This window comes from Lithobates pipiens, unplaced genomic scaffold (genome assembly GCF_037356315.1).
Source record: "Lithobates pipiens isolate NorthernLeopardFrog02 unplaced genomic scaffold, aLitPip1_a1.2 Scaffold_25, whole genome shotgun sequence".
Classification (NCBI taxonomy): domain Eukaryota; kingdom Metazoa; phylum Chordata; class Amphibia; order Anura; family Ranidae; genus Lithobates; species Lithobates pipiens.
In genome coordinates this window covers 38,473,079-38,490,427 of record NW_027507787.1, presented here as the reverse complement: position 1 = coordinate 38,490,427, position 17,349 = coordinate 38,473,079, and the positions used below count along the sequence as shown (strand labels likewise).

Genomic DNA, 17,349 nt, shown 5'->3' with positions numbered 1-17,349 from the left:
CTGTAATAAAGACCAGTCACTGCTGCTTTCTGTCCTTGTGCAGGGTGACTGGTCTTTTATGCACCCCTCCTGTCGTTTTCTGTAGGCAGCCTTTAGTGGGAGGACCTGCTGGGCCCCCTGTAGAAAAAAATGGTCTGCACTCCGGTTCTTGCTCTTAAAATTTCTTAATTTTATTGAATAGTCACCGTGAACAAAAGCAGATTAAGTCTGTTGATGAGTTTTAACCTATAAGGCCTTAGTCATTATGAATAAGGTCTTATAGGCTGAAACGCGTCAACTGACTTAATCTGCCTTTGTTCACTCTGGCTATTCAATATAATGAAGACATTTTAAGAGCAACAACCGGAGTGCGGATCATTTTTTCTACATTACTCTACTCAGCCAGTGACTGTGGATCGAGCACCTGGGAGATCTGCTATCTATGTGGTTTCACCTTTGGGACTTTCTGACCTGTGTTTCTTCTCATTATATACGTTTTCTGTTTTATATTCATTATATTTAAAGTGATTGTAAACCCTTACAAACCACTTTGACCTACAGGTAAGCCTAGATTAAGGCTTACCTGTAGGTCCAAGAAATATCTCCCAAACCTATACGGTTTAGGAGATATTTGCCCGAAGACGGGCACCGCTATCTACGGCGCATGCGCCGTAGACAGCGGCGCGCAGGTGCACTGAGCGGGGCATCGTCGATGATGGCAATGCCGCGAGTCTCGGCTCCCGTGCGCATGCTCGGGAGTGACGTCATCGCTGCTCCAGCGAATCACAGCGCCGGAGTAGCGAGACCCACGGAGACCCACCAAGAAGATGGACGCTCGGAACTACAGGGGACAGCGGTGACTTCGCTGGCTCCTGTGTCAGGTAAGTGACACATAATGGGCTACTATGCGATGCATAGTAGTCTATTATGCTTTGCCTTTACAGGGAATGAAAGAGGAAGTAAACTCATCAGGGTTTACTTCCTCTTTAAGATTGAATTTTATCACCAAATTTTTATTATTTACACACAATACTTGATATATTGTTCAATGTTTATTGTTTTATATTTTTAGCACTAAATTTTTCACTGACCTATCTATGTGGTGTATGGGTAGTAGCACTGACTTTTCTGTTTATCCCCTTGCCGCTGAGTGTACGCAGATGTGCGTACTCGGCTTTCGGGGGTTATACCCGGATGATGCCCGTAGCTGCAGGCAGGCATGATCCCAGTATTGGTTTTTAGAGCTAGCGATCGGCTTTCCAGTGATAACAACCGATGCAGCTAAAAGCCGCTCGGCTGTTATACCTGAAGATCGGGAGGGGACACCCCCCCGCCGCTCTTACCGCCCCCCCCCCCCCCGTTTCACTGGAAGGCCCAATCAACAATTCGATGCCTCCGGCGGCTAGAAACAGACTGGAATGAAGCCGTAAGTGGCCTCATTCCAGTCTCCTGATTGTAAACACAGAATCGTCGTCATGACGTCACTTCTCGTTTACTTGGCTGCCAATGACGCCGGTTTAAAAAAAATATACATCATTCAGAATCGCTGAAAAAGGCGATCTGAATAATATGAAATGCAAAGGAGGGATTGGAGAACTTTTAGACCCTCAATCCCTCCTTAAAGAGTACCTGTCACCACCTATTACTGTCACAAGGGATGTTTACATTCTTTGTGACAGCAATAAAAGTGATCACATTTTTGTTTTTTTTAAAACAATTTATTAATATTAAAATAAATGAAATAGCTCTCCCAGGGCAGAATACAAACTAATGACAGATTATCGGAATCATTCCCATTACAGAGAGGCATGTGGCAGGGCTGCCCTCTTTCCCTTTCCCTTTTTGCCCTAGCTTTGGAACCACTGGCGATACTCATCAGGGAATCTGCACAGGTTAAGGGGCTTAGGATAGGCCCACTGGAGGAGAAGCTTTCGCTATACGCAGATGATGCTCTGCTTTACCTTCAGGACGCAAATGGCTCTCTTAGGGCGGCCCTGGACGAATTTGGGCATTACTCTGGGGTGTGGATTAACTGGGAGAAGTCGATTCTCTTCCCCCTTGATTCCAAAGCGCTGGCCACAGCCCCAGATACACAGCTGGTGTGGGTGGAACAATTCAAGTACTTGGGCATCCAGGTTAGGAGAGACCCGGCCAGCTACTCTGACCTAAATATCATACCTATAGTTACCCAACTTAAGGAGAAATGTGTCACTTGGACATCCCTACCTCTAAATCTTATGGGCAGAATTAACCTCCTTAAAATGATTTTTTTTGCCCAAGTTCCTCTGTGTTCCGGAACTGCCCGATCTGGGTGCCCAACTCCTTTTTCAAAGAGGTGGAAAAGTGTATGAATGGTTTTATTTGGGGAGGGAAGTTATATAGAATAGCCAAGGCTACCCTGATTCTACCAGTAAGATGCGGAGGCCTGGCACTCCCAGACCTGCGTGTCTACTTCTGGGCGGCAGTAATGGTCACTGTCCGCTGGTGGTTCATGCGGTCTCCATCCAACGCAGCAGTTTGTTTTGAAGCCGCTATTGTGGGTTCGCTACAGGAACTGGGGAATCTAAATACTGGGGGCCCAAAGCATACGGTGCGCTGCCTCAGGCTACAAAAACCACACTCAGGGTGTGTGCGATGGCGAGAGTAAGGTTTACCTGCCATAATAGGTGGTCTCCCTTTACCCCCCTGTGGGGGAACCCTAATCTCCCGCATCTCCGTACCATCCCTGTTCCCCAATTATGGGCCAAGTATGGGATAAAGACCCTAGATGATATCCTAACTGCAGTTAGACTACTTTCCCTGACAGAACTTTAGTCTCGATTCCATATCCCCGGATGGATGGCATTTAGATATTTCCAACTCCAGCACGCCATGCGAGTCCAGTTCCCTACCATCCCGCAGCTAGGCATGGACCCGATAGAAGGTAGACTGGCCCTGGAGAAGCTCTCTAAGCCCCTGTCCACGCTGTACTTTGGCCTGCTAAGGTGCAAATCACCCAGAATGGAACGATTATGGGAGAAGTGGAAGGCGGACATACCAGACCTGGAGAGAGATGACTGGGATGACTGTCTGGGAGAAAGTGCCCAAACACTGATCTCCTCTAGGGACAGGCTGATCCAGGTCAAATTCCTACATAGAGTTTACTTCACACCTCAGAGGTTACACAACATATACTCAGACAGATCTGCCAACTGTACTAGATGTGGGAGGGAGGAGGGCGCTTATATGCATAAGTTCTGGAGCTGTCCCATGGTGACTCAGTTCTGGGCACAGGTGGTAGAGCTCATAAATTACCGCCTTCAGCTGGCGCTGCCAATTATCCCCAAACTGTTGCTCGTTAGAATACATGAGGATGACCAAAGACCAAGGTACACTAAAATACTCATAAGTTTGTTGTTATTTTATGCAAGACGAGAAATCATACTCAAGTGGAATTCCCGGAAACCCCCCCCCCCGTGGGTTCTTGGGAACAATCCATTAGCTCTGCTCTTCCTATGTATAAGCTGACCTACATCAGTAGGAACTGCCCGGCGAAATACGAGAGGGTTTGGCAGCCCTGGACCACATAAGGGGTTCAGGAACTTAATACGAGTCCAGACACCGGGTTAGCCAAGCTCTCTAGAGAGAATCTTGCTACCCCTGACTGGGGGTTTCATGGATATGCCAGTAGTTCTGATATACTACTGTTTTGTATACGTGACCCTTTACTGATGTCAGAAACCTTCACTGTAATTTTCAAAGATATCATACTGTACTTCATGTAATGTGTAATAACATGCTTCTTCAATAAAAGAACATCCTGTTCATTTAAAAAAAAATAAAAAATGAATAAAATAAATAAGAATTTTTTTTTAAAGCGCCCCCGTCGCCGTGAGCTCGCGCAGCAAAGAAAACGCATACAGAAGTCGCGCCCTTATATGTAAATGCTGTTCAAATCACACATGTGAGGTATCGCTGCGATCGTCAGAGCAAGAGCAATAATTCTAGCACTAGACCTCCTCTGTAACTCTAACCCGGTGACCGTAAAAAAAATGTAAAGCCTATGGAGATTTTTAGGTATCGTAGTTTGTCGTCATTCCACGAGTGCGTGCAATTATAAAGCGTGACATGTTTGGTGTCTATTTAGTCGGCGTAACATCATCTTTCACATTATAAAAAAAATTGGGCTAACTTTACTGCTTTGTTTTTTTTTTAATTCATGAAAGTGTCCCTTTTCCCCAAAAGTTGCATTTAAAATACCGCTGCACAAATATCGTGTGACATAAAATATTGCAACAATCACCATTTTATTCTCTAGATTCCATGCTAAAAAGCATATACATAATGTTTGGGGGTTCTAAGTAGTTTTCTAGCAAAAAATAAGATTTTTAACTTGTAAACACCAAATGTCAAAAATAGGCTTAGTCATGAAAGGGTTATACTACTGGGCCCCTCCCCCAAATCAGTTCTCTGCACAGGCTATATACAGTACAGTGATGATGTCACTGCTACCTTTTCCAAGCTAATATCTGGGTTTGTAAATATATTTGGTGAATGCAAAGCGGATTTATTTTCTTTGTGTGGAATATTTTTAACGTTTTTGTGCTGGGTGTCCATCTTTATTCATATATACAGTGCAATATACTATCTGAATTTGCCTTTTCTTATTTAAAAGCATTTTTTTGGTAACAACCACATATTTATTTTTACTTTAACTTTGCAGATCGACAAGTATTTGTACGCAATGCGGCTCTCAGATGAAACCTTATTGGATATTATGTCTCGCTTCAAAAAGGAAATGGAAGATGGCCTATCAAGGGATACAAACCCAACAGCAATTATCAAGATGCTCCCCACCTTTGTGAGATCCATCCCCGATGGGACAGGTATGTTCAGGGAACGGCTTGTCGTGATCAGGCGGAGAGGCATTGAGGACAGATTGGCCACACTTTCAGTTCAGGTTTTGTCCAGATTATGACTAAGCAGATTTGTGGGAGATTAATCTTTTTGTTTGGCCTCTGAGTTAGCCATTGTCAGGATCAGACTATTCGTAGAAGGAAAATCTTTTCCCTTCTTATAATGATAAGGTGACAATGATGGCTTGTTCCCAGTCTCTCCCTAATATAGGACATTTTTGGAGTCATTTATGACAGTGTGACATAAAGCTGAAGTAGAAAGAAAACAGAAAGAACCGACCTTATTCCATTGTTTATGTGCACAGTTTTATTATCCATAGAGTTTCATTGTACTGTGTGTGTGTTTTTTTTTTCTCTGTTTATTATGTTTGTTGTGCCGGTTCATTTACTCTCTTTTTTTTGCCATAAAGCTGAAAAGCCGAGTATACTTACCTTCCATTGCTCAGTGTGATCATTTGCTGATTCTTGGTATTGCTGTGCAATCAGTATAGGTCAGTGATGACGAACCTTGGCACTCCAGATGTTTTGGAACTACATTTCCCATGATGCTCAACTACACCGCAGAGTGCATGAGAATCATGGGAAATGTAGTTCTAAAACATCTGAGGTGCCAAGATTCGCCATCACTGGTATAGGTTATTGTTATTATAATGTATATGCATAGACTGGAAAAGCAACAGCACAACAAATTGAAATCGAATGTGCAATTTTTTTTTTTTTTTTCAGTAATAACACATTTATTTTCTTTTAAATCAGATAAATATTTAACCACTACAATACAGGACACTTTCGCCCCCTTCCTTTCCAGCCCAATTTTCAGCTTTCAGCACTGTCACACTTTCAATGACAATTGCGTGGTCAGGCTACGCCATACCCAAATTATTTTGGTGGTATTTATTCACGACTCCGGTTTTTTATTTTTTGCGATATATGCGAAAAAATAGCATAAATTTGGGGGAAAAAAATATTTTCTTCTTTCTATTTTAAAAGAAATCCGATAAAATCGAATTTTGTCATAAATTTAAGCCAAAATGTATTCTGCTACATGTCTTTGGTAAAAAAAATTCAGTTTAGTGTATAATAATTGGTTTGTGTGATCACGGACATATGTACGCAAATGATCATGTACAGATGTGTGCAGGTCATCACGGACATATGTGTGCAGATAATCATTGGGACATGTGATTTTAGTGGGACATATGTGGGGGACATGTGTTTTTATTATTGGGGACATGTGTGTTTTGGGGACATGTGTGTTTACACTGTTTTAGACTAGGTTGGTGATCAGTGAGTAAAAAGCTGTAAAAAGCTCATACTCACTGATCACCAGCCGGCTGCAGCGATCCGTTCTCCTCTCCTCAGCAACGACTTCCATGTCAGGAGAGGAGAGCCGATTGCCTAGCAACCGGCTGTTTGTTTACATCACATGACAGCTGTGATTGGACACGGCCGTCATGTGATCAGGAGGGTCAATCACAGAGCCCTCCTGCCGATCCAAGATACACCATGTCCGGGGGACACGAGCGCATTGGGATTGCGCCGCTGCACGCGTGCGATCCCCCTACATCTGAAGGATGTTCAGGAACATCCAGTCAGAAGTAGAGGGCTCCCACCCGGCCGTATATATACATTGGCAGGGTGGGAAGTAGTTAAATATTGCAGATGGATATTTCATATTCGCCACTTGCAGCTGGCAGGCAATGATCTCAAAATGACTCCAAGGAGGGTTATACCACTTCTCTATTGGCAGAGACAGAAACTCTTAATTAATTGTACTCAGGCTTCCAGTAAGCTTGCATAATCCACTACAAGTTAAATGTCATAGGTGTGCCCTGTATTAAAGCTGAACTTCAGCCTTCCCTTCAAGTGTTACTAAACCCAGGATCCTGCATTCACTGTATCAGGTCTCCCACAGTACACAGAACCATAGGTGTGCGCAGCCTTTTGCATTAGGGCGTGCACCCCAAAGCTCAAACACACATGCCTGACTCTGCAGCTTCAGCTGCACTGGACAGTGAATGAATGGGAAGTGCTCAGTGCTGAGCAGCTTCCTGTTCATTTAAAAACGGAAGCATAGTAAACACCATTTACTATGTTTCAGTTATGACTGAACACAGTGAGTGAGTGTGTTCACTGTCTTCATTTAGAAAAGGAAGGGGCCTGTAAATGACATATTGATTAGCCCCTTCCCCCGCTCTCTATCCTGAAACATCCTCCGCAGCAGTCGGGGGGAGACGAGAGGATGGAAGCCAGCAGCACTGCGGTGGGGGGAGCCTGGACAGTAGGGGGAATCAACTCTCCACAGAGTGATTAGGGTGTGCCCAGGCCCCCTGCGCACGCCTATGCACAGAACATGTTAATGCAATTATTTTTGTAAATATAAACTGCTAATTACTTTTTCCCATCAGCAGTATATAGCAGTCTTGTGACTTCTATCAGTGTCCAGCCAAGCACTGATTAGAGTTTGTAGGAGGAATTTTCATTCTCCTCTGATTGTCCTATGAAGCTCCATGACCCCTAAACCTCTGTCTATACAGAGCTGATTGGACCTGTGATGATCACATGCACCCTCCCAAGAAAAAAAAAAACTCTCTAGTAATACACACCAAACTGAGCATGTGCAGAGTGCCCCAAGGCTATTTACTATCAAAAGATGGATTGGGGACTGTGGAAGAAGGTGAGGATCAGAGAAGTCAGGATCAAGGAGCCTTTTTACACAATGCGCAGGGTTTAACCCCTTAGGTTTCACAGTGAGTATACAGTAAAAAGTATGCTGTATTGCATATGCAGACTGATTTGAGGCTGGGTTCACACCTAATTAGCATGCGGCTCACAGCAAGGGCCAGGTGCGTCCCTGTTCTCCGTTTTAGGACCGAATCAGGCCCGAATTTTTGCCTGAATTCAGACCCGAAACTAAGCCAAAGACGCAAGGGACCCCTGTGCAATTTGCTTCGCAGGGGCCACTGAGATATGTCAACTGGCTCCATTGAGAGGCGGGCACACTCTCCTGTCATGTGAATTGGATGCGGAAAACCCGCATCCAATTCCCACTAGTGTGAACCCAGCCTTACTGTTGTGGGTTTAATAAAACTTTCAGTCTTGAACAGTTGTACAGCCTCTTCTCCTGTATAGAAATGTCTTATTTTGAATTCACTGCACACTGTGATGTTTTCACAGTGTGCATTAGTAGCTGCAGCACATTGGATAGAGCCAACCTCATTTCCTGGAAGGATGATCAGTATCATCTAGCTCACTCCCCAGTCTGACTGCCCCTGGCCCACCTATCAAATGCATTGAATTTCCATTCTTTCAATCAAATGGTGGAGTTCTGCTTTAAAACTTTAATACACAGTTTTTTCTTTAGATCAGCCCCAATATTTCATAGCTCATAGATATGACCAATTAAATGACAACAATCTTGAAATACTTGGATATTCTTTTATCTAGGAATCTCCATTTTGCACTAAATTGTTTGAATTTCACGGATACAATATTTTGTAGCTTTTTCTAATAATTTGTATCTGTACTTGTAGCTTATTTAATAAAACACATAAAGGATAATGGTAATATTTTAAGGTTATATACACTATAGTGATCATTCAATATATCTAATATAAGACATCTGTGTTTTCAAAACATTCACTTCTGTAGTGTTATAATTTAGCATAATATACAGTATACAGTAAATACAGCTTTGTTCATATTCATTTTGGTTTGAATATACTCGAATGGGCACACATTTTTAGAGACTGTGGATCTGCATATGTGCAAATGACATTCTCTGATCTCATTGTGAGTTTGAATGACCCACTTTCTCTTTCACCCGTAAGTAGGGTAGAGAAAGGGCTTGTTAACCGGGAGCTATTCTCCTTTGCAGGATGATCAGGACCTGTGCGCACAACGTATATGTTTCCTAATGCCGCGTACACACGAACTGAATTTCGGCCAGCAAAAGACCGATGAGAGCTTTTCATGGGAAAATGTGACCGTGTGTAGGCTCCATCGGAATTTCGCTGACCGAATTTCCGCCAGCAAAAAATTGATAGCATGTTCTCAATTTTCCCAACGGAAATTCCGATCGTGTGTATGCAATTCCGACACGCAAAAACTCACGCATGCTCAGATTCAACTACGAGATGGAAGCTATTGGCTACTGGGTATTGAACTTCCTTTTTCTAGTCCCGTCGTATGGGTTGTCACCGCATTCTTGACGGTCAGAATTTGGTGTGACCGTGTGTATGCAAGACACCCTGAGCGAAATCCTGTCGGAATTCCGTTGGGAAAACCATCAGAGCTTTTTCCAACGAGAATTCTGATCGTGTGTACGCGGCATAAGTCTAAGTATGAACAGATAAGATATGTAAAGGATCATGTCACAATTCTATTTACATTCTGGATAGATACCTATTTTATTTTATTTTTATACATCCAGGGAATTTTCTGGCATTATGCTCTCTATCCCTGAGTTGCCAGGTCTAACCAGATATTGTGGTTATTACAAAAGCATTGTGGAGGATGCAGCAAAGGTAATGAGACTCCATGGTATGGGAGAGAAGCTAAAGCCAGAATCTATGGTGAAAAAACATTGGAGAGACAGTGGTAGTCATGTACAGTAAAAGTAATAATAGTAATAATAATATTGCCAGTTTTATAAAAGCAAATGTAATGCCCCGTACACAAGATCGCATTTTCTGATGGGAAATGTTGAATGTGAGCTTGTTTTCGGAAAGTCCGACCGTGTGTACGCTCCATCGAACATTTGCTGTCGGACTTTCCGCTAATAAATGTTTGCTAGCAGGTTCTCAAATTTTCCGCCAACAAAACTTTGTTGTTGGAAAGGTCGATTGTGTGTACACAAGTCCGTCTCACAAAAGTTCACGCAGAAGAGCAGCACTGGCTATTGAACTTTCTTTTTCTCAGCTCGTCGTACATCTTGTACATCACCACGTTCTCACGTTCGTAACTGTTGGTCAACATTTGTGTGACTGTGTGTATGCAAAACAAGTTTGAACCAACAACCTTCGAACAAAAATCCATGGTTTTGTAGGCGGTGAGTCCGATCGTGTGTACGGGGAATTAGTGTCCTTCCTTTTTTATTTCTTCCGACTTAACCAGGCACCATCTTTAATTCCAGAATCTTCCTCTCCAGTCCTCTTCTTCCCAAGACCAGTCTACTAATTGCATAGTCCAGTCCAATGGTCCCTCTAATCTTTATTGTTGAGTCCGGGTTGTAGTGCAGAAAGGTGAAGTCCTGCTAGCAGCAACTTTGGAGCGGTGAAGGAGTGGTGTACACACTGTTCCATGCCCATTGAAATCAATGGGGCAGCACGGCTATACCGCCGGCATAGTGCTGCTGTAGCAGCGCTTTGCCGTGGTTTTAACCCTTTCGTGGCAGATTTTTAACCCTTTCTCGGCTGCTAGCGAGGGTTAAAACAGCCCCGCTAGCAGCCAAATGGCGCTGCTAAAACGACGGTAAAGCGGCACTAAAAATAGTGCCGCTTTACCGCTGACGCCCGGACGCCAGCAGTGTGAAGGTGCCTAGGTAATTTTCCTCGCCTCATCGCACAGTTTGGTCAGACAGCGCTGTTGATCCACCCCTGGGTTCTGTGATGTCTGGACTCTGCAGGTTCCTGAGCTGTTCTATGGGTATATCCTCAGTGCATATATAGAAAGACAAGCTACATGGTGCTTTATCGTTTTAACCACTCAACCTCTTTTGAGATTTGTTATTTACAGTTAAAAACAGTTTGTTTTTTTTTGCTAGAAAATTACTCAGAACCCCCAAACATTATACATTTTTTTTTCTAACACCCTAGAGAATAAAATGGTGGTTGTTGCAGTGCATTCAGTCACACACGTATTTTCGCAGCGGTCTTACAAGTGCACTTTTTTTGGAAAAAATTCATTTTTTCTGAATTAAAAAATAAGACAACAGTAAGGTTAGCCCAATTTTTTTTTATATTGTGAAAGATAAGGTTACGCCAAGTAAATTGGTACCCAACATGTCACGCTTCAACATTGCGCCCTCTCGTGAAATGGGGACAAACTTAAAAATCTCCATAGGCAACATTTAATAAATTTTACAGGTTGCATGTTTTGAGGTACAGAGAAGGTCTAGGGCTAGAATTATTGCTCTCGCTGTACCAATCGTGGCGATACCTCACATGTGTGGTTTGAACACTGTTTTCATATCCGGGCACTACTCACGTATGCGTTTGCTTCTACACGCGAGCTCGGCGGGATGTTTAAACAATTATTATTTTTTCTTATTTATTTTACCTTTTATTTTTTATTTTTGCACTGTTCTTTAAAAAAAAAAGAAAATTGTGTCACTTTTATTCCTGTTACAAGGAATGTAAACAAAGCATAACAGGACCTCTTAAATATGAGATCTGGGGTCAAAAAGACCACAGGGCACCTCTTACATCTGAGTCCCTCTTACCTTGGTGTATTCACTCGCTCAGAGGCAGAAGAGAAAAGGGAGGGGCGGAAACAGTCACAGACACTGGATGGTGAGCTCACTCACCCGGGGATGGAGGCTCAGGCATTGACACCTTTCATACACGATATGTCTGCTGAGTTTCAAATTTCCAGTCCACACGTCCTTTTACTGAGGCACAGAATGCCAGGGATTGCAGTGTGGGTGGGCAGACAGAGGAGTAGAGGTGGGAGGAGGAGAAGCAGATCAAGCTGTCTCTTTTCTCCTGCCCATGTGTGCGGATGGGGCCCGTACGTACCCCTATGCACGTGACAGTTGTGGTACTCGGTTAATTTGGGAGCCACAGTACATTATAAATATTGTGCCTGGGTTTCAGGCAGTCTGAAACCCAGGCACACAATTCAAAACCCAAACTGTCCGGGTGAATACCAAACAGATGGCAACTATATGTATAAAGCTTCAAGAGTTTGTTTCCTGGGCTGGGCAAAAGGAGGAGAGCAGTTCTAGAGGAGGAGAGGAGCTATTCGGGTGCAAAAACAAGCATAAAAACATGCATAACGCACATTTCTGTACATGTGCTGCCATTGACTTCTATGGGACCAAAAACGCCTAAATACACTAAATAAAAAAAAACTATGTACTTTTTTGAGCATACAGTGACTGAGCATTCAAGTCTGAACAGAGACAATTAGAAAGAATAGGATTCTGTCTAGTCAGGCCTAGTCGGGCCTAGTCAGGCATAGACAAAAAAAAAGTAGAGCGTGTGAATGGGGGGGCCAAAATTGTTTGGCTAGCTTAGAAAAACATTGAAGCCAAAACATGACAGGATTGCCAGACAATTAGCATTCTCAGAAGACGGTGTCAGTAATGGCAGCCTATATATGTCTGTCATGACAGGTTTTATTGGACAGCAGTTGAGGTGGTGAAGTCTATAGCGTGTGGTATGAGATATCACTGCTCACTTCTCTGAGGGGCTTGTGTATCTCTAAGGGGGGGGTTACATGCCTTTAAACTGCAAGGGGAACAGTGTGTTTAAATCCTTGAAAGGTTCCCTAGGTTACTGATGTTTGAAGGGGAAACAATGTTGGGAACAAGCTGTTACCCTGACAGTGAAGGGCACAGCCTCTGAAAAGTGATAAGCCTGGGCTTTGACAAATACAATATCTTAAAGGTCACGCAAAGATGTACTTCTAAAAAGGGCGTCACATATTTAGACTCATCTTTTTTTTGTGGTTACTGTGCATTAGTCTCAGCTGAAGGGTAACAGTTGCAGAATGTTTGTCAGAGGTCACCTAGTCAGACACAGGTCAAAGTAATTTATATTGACTAGAAAAACCCACATCCCAAACTCCCAGTGTAGTGATATCAGTATAGTGTGACTTTCCTATTGGGTCTTCTTAGGTCTTTGAATCGTGTGTCTGGGTTTCAGGCCTCCTGAAACCCGGACACGTTATTCATAATGAACCAGGCTCCCCAAGTACCTGAGTACCACAATCGCCAAGTGCATAGGACCCATTCCCATACATAGACAGGAGAGGAGAGTGGGCTTGATCTGCTCCTGCTCCGCCCACCTCTACCCCTCTGTCTGCCCACACACACTCCAATCCCCGATGTTCTGGTCCTCAGGAAAAGGATGTGTGGGCTGTAAATCTGAAGTTCAGCAACCGGCAGATACATTGTGGTTGAAAGGTGTCGATACCTGAGCCTCCACCATCCAATGTCTGTGACTGAAGTCTGCCCCCACCCTCCCTTCTGTCTCCTGCCTCCAAGCGAGTCAATACACTGAGGTAAGAGGGATTCAGCTGTAAGGGATGCCCTATAGACTCTGATTTAGGGGGGATTTGGGAACCCTGATTTAAGGGGAATGCTCAGAACTCTGATGAAAGTGGGAGGTTTGGTGAGCAGAAACCCCTTTACATCAGAGTTCCCCTTTACACGTTACACAGCATTCCCCCTTAAATTGTTTTTTGATGTGAGCCTCTAAAGTGTTGGGGTTTGGCTTGAAGTAAAGGTGGCATCCCTAGGTCGCACGGACACAGCGGCTAATCCCAATGTGACAGCCATGCAGTTCAGCGGGTGAGCAGCCCCAAACGTAGACTGTCTGGGTTTGGGGCCACTCACTCTGAGCCGCACAGCCCCTCTGAATGAGGCCTTATATGTAATTATATTCCTGATACTGTTGTGTCCCCAGATTTTTTGCCCCAGTGAGGAAATCCAAGTACTTCCCATACAAACTGGTTTGCTCAGGTCACAAACAGAACTCCGAAGAGCTCTTATCATTATGCACTCGGGAATATACATCTATAGCTTAACCCCTTGCTACCTGCATAACACATATGTGTGGTGCCAAAAGGGTGGGCTTTAAGGACCGCGTGCCGCACAAACACTTTACTGGGCGGCCGATGGTTCTGTGCTAGGAGTGCACTCACTGCACGCTCCCAGCACAGAGACCAAGCTGTGAAAGACAGCTCTTGATCCCGTTATTGACCACTGTGACAAGTTCAATTATGTCAAGAGCATCCCCATCCCTTTGTCTACATGCAGCTACAGGGCTGGGATTCTCCTGCCTGCTGCTCATTGGCTCAGCAATACAGCTAACTTCTGGGTTCGGACTGAACCCAAGCTCATACCTGGTATCAAGTACCCATTTTTTCTAAGGAGGTAGCATTCGAGCCTTCAATTTTCTTAGGGGCACCAACTATCCTCACTTTATTGATAGTCTGTTTTTCAAGATCTTCTGTTTCAGAGACAGTAGTAGTAGACTGGCACAGGTCCCCTAGTACTGGTAACAACCATCTGAGAAGGGACTTCTCTCACTTTTGACTAGTTCCTGTTGTGGCTATGGGACAGGAAGTGAAAGAAAATCTCCCTGATGGGACACATATAGAAAAAAAAAAAAAAACTAACAGAAATTATAACCCTCCCCCAAAATGAAAAAGAAAAATTTGGCTTTAGATCTTCTTTAACCCAAGAAAACATTTGAGCCCATTGAGATAGATGTTCATCATCCAACCTTGCAAATAAGGCCTGGTGGGTGACACTATGTTTTACCGCACTGGGTGACACTATGTTTTTACCGCACCAGGTGACACCAACCCTGGCGAGGCCACTGCCTGTGCATCAAATCCACTGATGTGCACTCTGGGAGGTCTGTGCAGGTCTGTGTGGCCAGACGCCTGTTCTTGATTTCAACAGGTTGCCTGCACACCCCTGCATGGAACACCTGAGGCTGAAGACCGCCCCTTGCACAGATGCATGGAACAGTTAGCCTATGTAAATGAGACCTTATTTGTCAGCGTGAATGATGAACATCAATCTCAATAGATTCAAAGGTTGTATTGGAATACGTAGAACCAAAAAGTAAAGCCAAACCTTTTTTTCTTCTCCATTTTGGATAGGAGTATTTTTTAGGCCTTTGGGTTGAGTTAGGAAATGATTTTATGTCTGAGGACCACAGTGACCCATGCAGAAACTTGTGGGCTGACCAATCTTGGGGGAAGAATTGATTAATGGCTCATGATGATCACTAAAATGTAAAGCCAAACCTTTTTTTTTCTTCTCCATTTTGGATAAGAGTATCTGAGGTCTTAGGCCGCGTACACACGCGCGGACTGTTCGCCCAACTTTGTCCGTCCAACAGTTTCGGCAAACAGTCCGCTCAAACTTAGCATGGACGGACATGGCCACACACGACGGACGAACAGTTTGCTGAAACCGTGCGCGATGACGTGAACGGCACGTACGACGGGACGAAAAATACGACGTCCTATACACTGCATTATAGCTTTCGGCGTGAAAATCCTTTCTGAGCATGCGCGCATCTTTGTTTGACGAACAAGCCTACACACGGGCGGACTGTTCGCTCAAACAAGGTTTCAGCGGACAGTTTTTCGGAATTTCCGAAAAACCTTGTCCGTCCAACTGTCCGCTGAAACTGTCCGCTGAAAGCCCACACACGAGCGGACTGTCCGCCCAAACACTGTTCAGCGGACAAAGTTGGGCGAACAGTCCGCCCGTGTGTACGCGGCCTTAGGGTTGAGTTAAACCCCTTTCACACCGAGGGCGTTTTGCAGGCGCTATAGCGTTAGAAATAGCGCCTGCAATCTGCCCTCAAACTGCTGCACCATTGTCTCCAGTGAAAGCCCAAGGGCTTTCACACCAGAGCGGTGCGCTGGCAGAACGTCAGGAAAACTCCTACCAGCAGCTTCTTTGGAGCGGTGAAGGAGCGGTGTGTTTAATGCTCCTCCACCTCTGCTCCCCATTGAAATCAATGGGCAGCACTGCAATACCGCCGGCAAAACGCCACTATTGCGGCGTATTGCGGGCGGTTTTAACCCTTTCTCGGTCGCTAGCGGGGGGTAAAAGCGCCCCGCTAGCGACCGAAATGCGCTGCAAATCCTACGGTAAAACGCCGCTAAAAATAGAGGCGTTTTACCGCCGGCGCTGTGGGCACGTCAGTGTGAAAGCCCTCTTCGGGAATGATTTTGTGTCTGAGGACCACAGTGACCTGTGCAGAAACTCGTGGGCTGACCAATCTTGGAGGAAGAATTGATAAAATGCTCATGATGATCATTAAAAAGTAAAGCCAACACTTTTTTTTTTCTTCTCCATTTTGGATAAGAATATCTGAGGCCTTAGGGTTGAGTTAGGGAATTATTTTATGTCTGAGGACCACAGTGACCCGTGCAGAAACTTGTGGGCTGACCAATCTTGGGGAAAGAATTGATAAATTGCTTATGATGATCGCTAAAATGTAAAGCCAAACCTTTTTTTTCTTCTCCATTTTGGATAAGAGTATCTGAGGTCTTAGGGTTGAGTTAGGGAATGATTTTATGTCTGAGGACCACCGTGACATGTGCAGAAACTTGTGGGCTGACCAATCTTGGGGGAAGAATTGATAAAATGCTCATGATGATCACTATTCTTCTACAGGGAAAAGGCTGGCACTGGGCATGAAGAGGCACACATGCCCTGTACTGTCATACATAATTAGGCCACAGATATTCTAAAGGACAATGTTGTGTGGGTCCAGTCATGAAATCTCCGTCTTTTGTTTATGGGTACTTTAGAGCGGTGAGCTCATTAGAGCAGTTTGATAACACCCGCTCTGTGACATTTCAAAGACAGAATTTGTGCAGCCTGCGTCTCTGGTTACTTCTGTTCCTATATTTAGCTAGAGATTAATGACAGCTGAGATATACACTGGTTAAAAATACAGGGCGCTAAAAAAATGAGAAGGACGGAGTGTGTGAGATTGATTCAGTCTGTTTCTGATAGCATTACCAGCACCTGTTCATTCCTTGAACTCAGTGAAACAACTTATTTTGTAGGTACCTTGTTTATTAAAGGGGTTGTAAAGGTTCATTTTTTATTTTCTAAATAGGTTCCTTTAAGCTAGTGCATTGTTGGTTCACTTATTTTTCCTTCGATTTCCCTTATAAATGTTTTTTTTCTTTGTTTTCTTTGTCTGAATTTCTCACTTCCTGTTCCTCCTCAGTAAGCTGTTCAGTAAGCTGTTCTGGCTGACTAACCACCAGTTTGGATGATGGTGAGAAGTTTACTGAGGAGAAACAGGAAGTGAGATATTCAGACAACGAAAAAAAACATTTAGAAGGGAAATCGAAGGAAAGGGTAAGTGAGCCAACAATGCACTAGCTTAGAAGAACCTATGTAGAAAATAAAAAACGAACCTTTACAACCCCTTTAAGCTTTTGTATATAGTTACATGCTTGATTAACAGTATAGCAGGGTTATATAAAAGACCACAAACATAAAATATTAATATTAAGGTATGAATATTATATAAAATGAAAGTATTCAGTATTTTTTATTTAACATGCCTTTGTTTATTTATTTTTTTCAACATATTAACATGCTTACCAATCTGTCCAAAAAAGTGGCAGTGACATTTGGGACACGTTGTAGCACTGTCAGAGGTGCTTGAGCAGTTGCAGCAACAGTTTTTTTTGGGGGGATATAAGACCCCTTGCACACCAGGGCGTTTTGCAGGCGCTATAGCGTTAGAAATAGCGCCTG

The 17,349-nt window shown here is 43.8% G+C and overlaps 1 protein-coding gene across 1 annotated transcript in view; it reads left to right on the top strand.

The window, feature by feature from the left end:
• The window catches only part of LOC143930210 (hexokinase-1), a 108,152-nt gene that overhangs the window by 26,086 nt on the left and 64,717 nt on the right, over positions 1–17,349 (top strand). Inside the window, exon 2 of the mRNA XM_077454278.1 lies at positions 4,682–4,844. Within this exon, the coding sequence (XP_077310404.1) occupies positions 4,682–4,844 (163 nt within the window). The remainder of the gene's footprint in view (positions 1–4,681; positions 4,845–17,349) is intronic.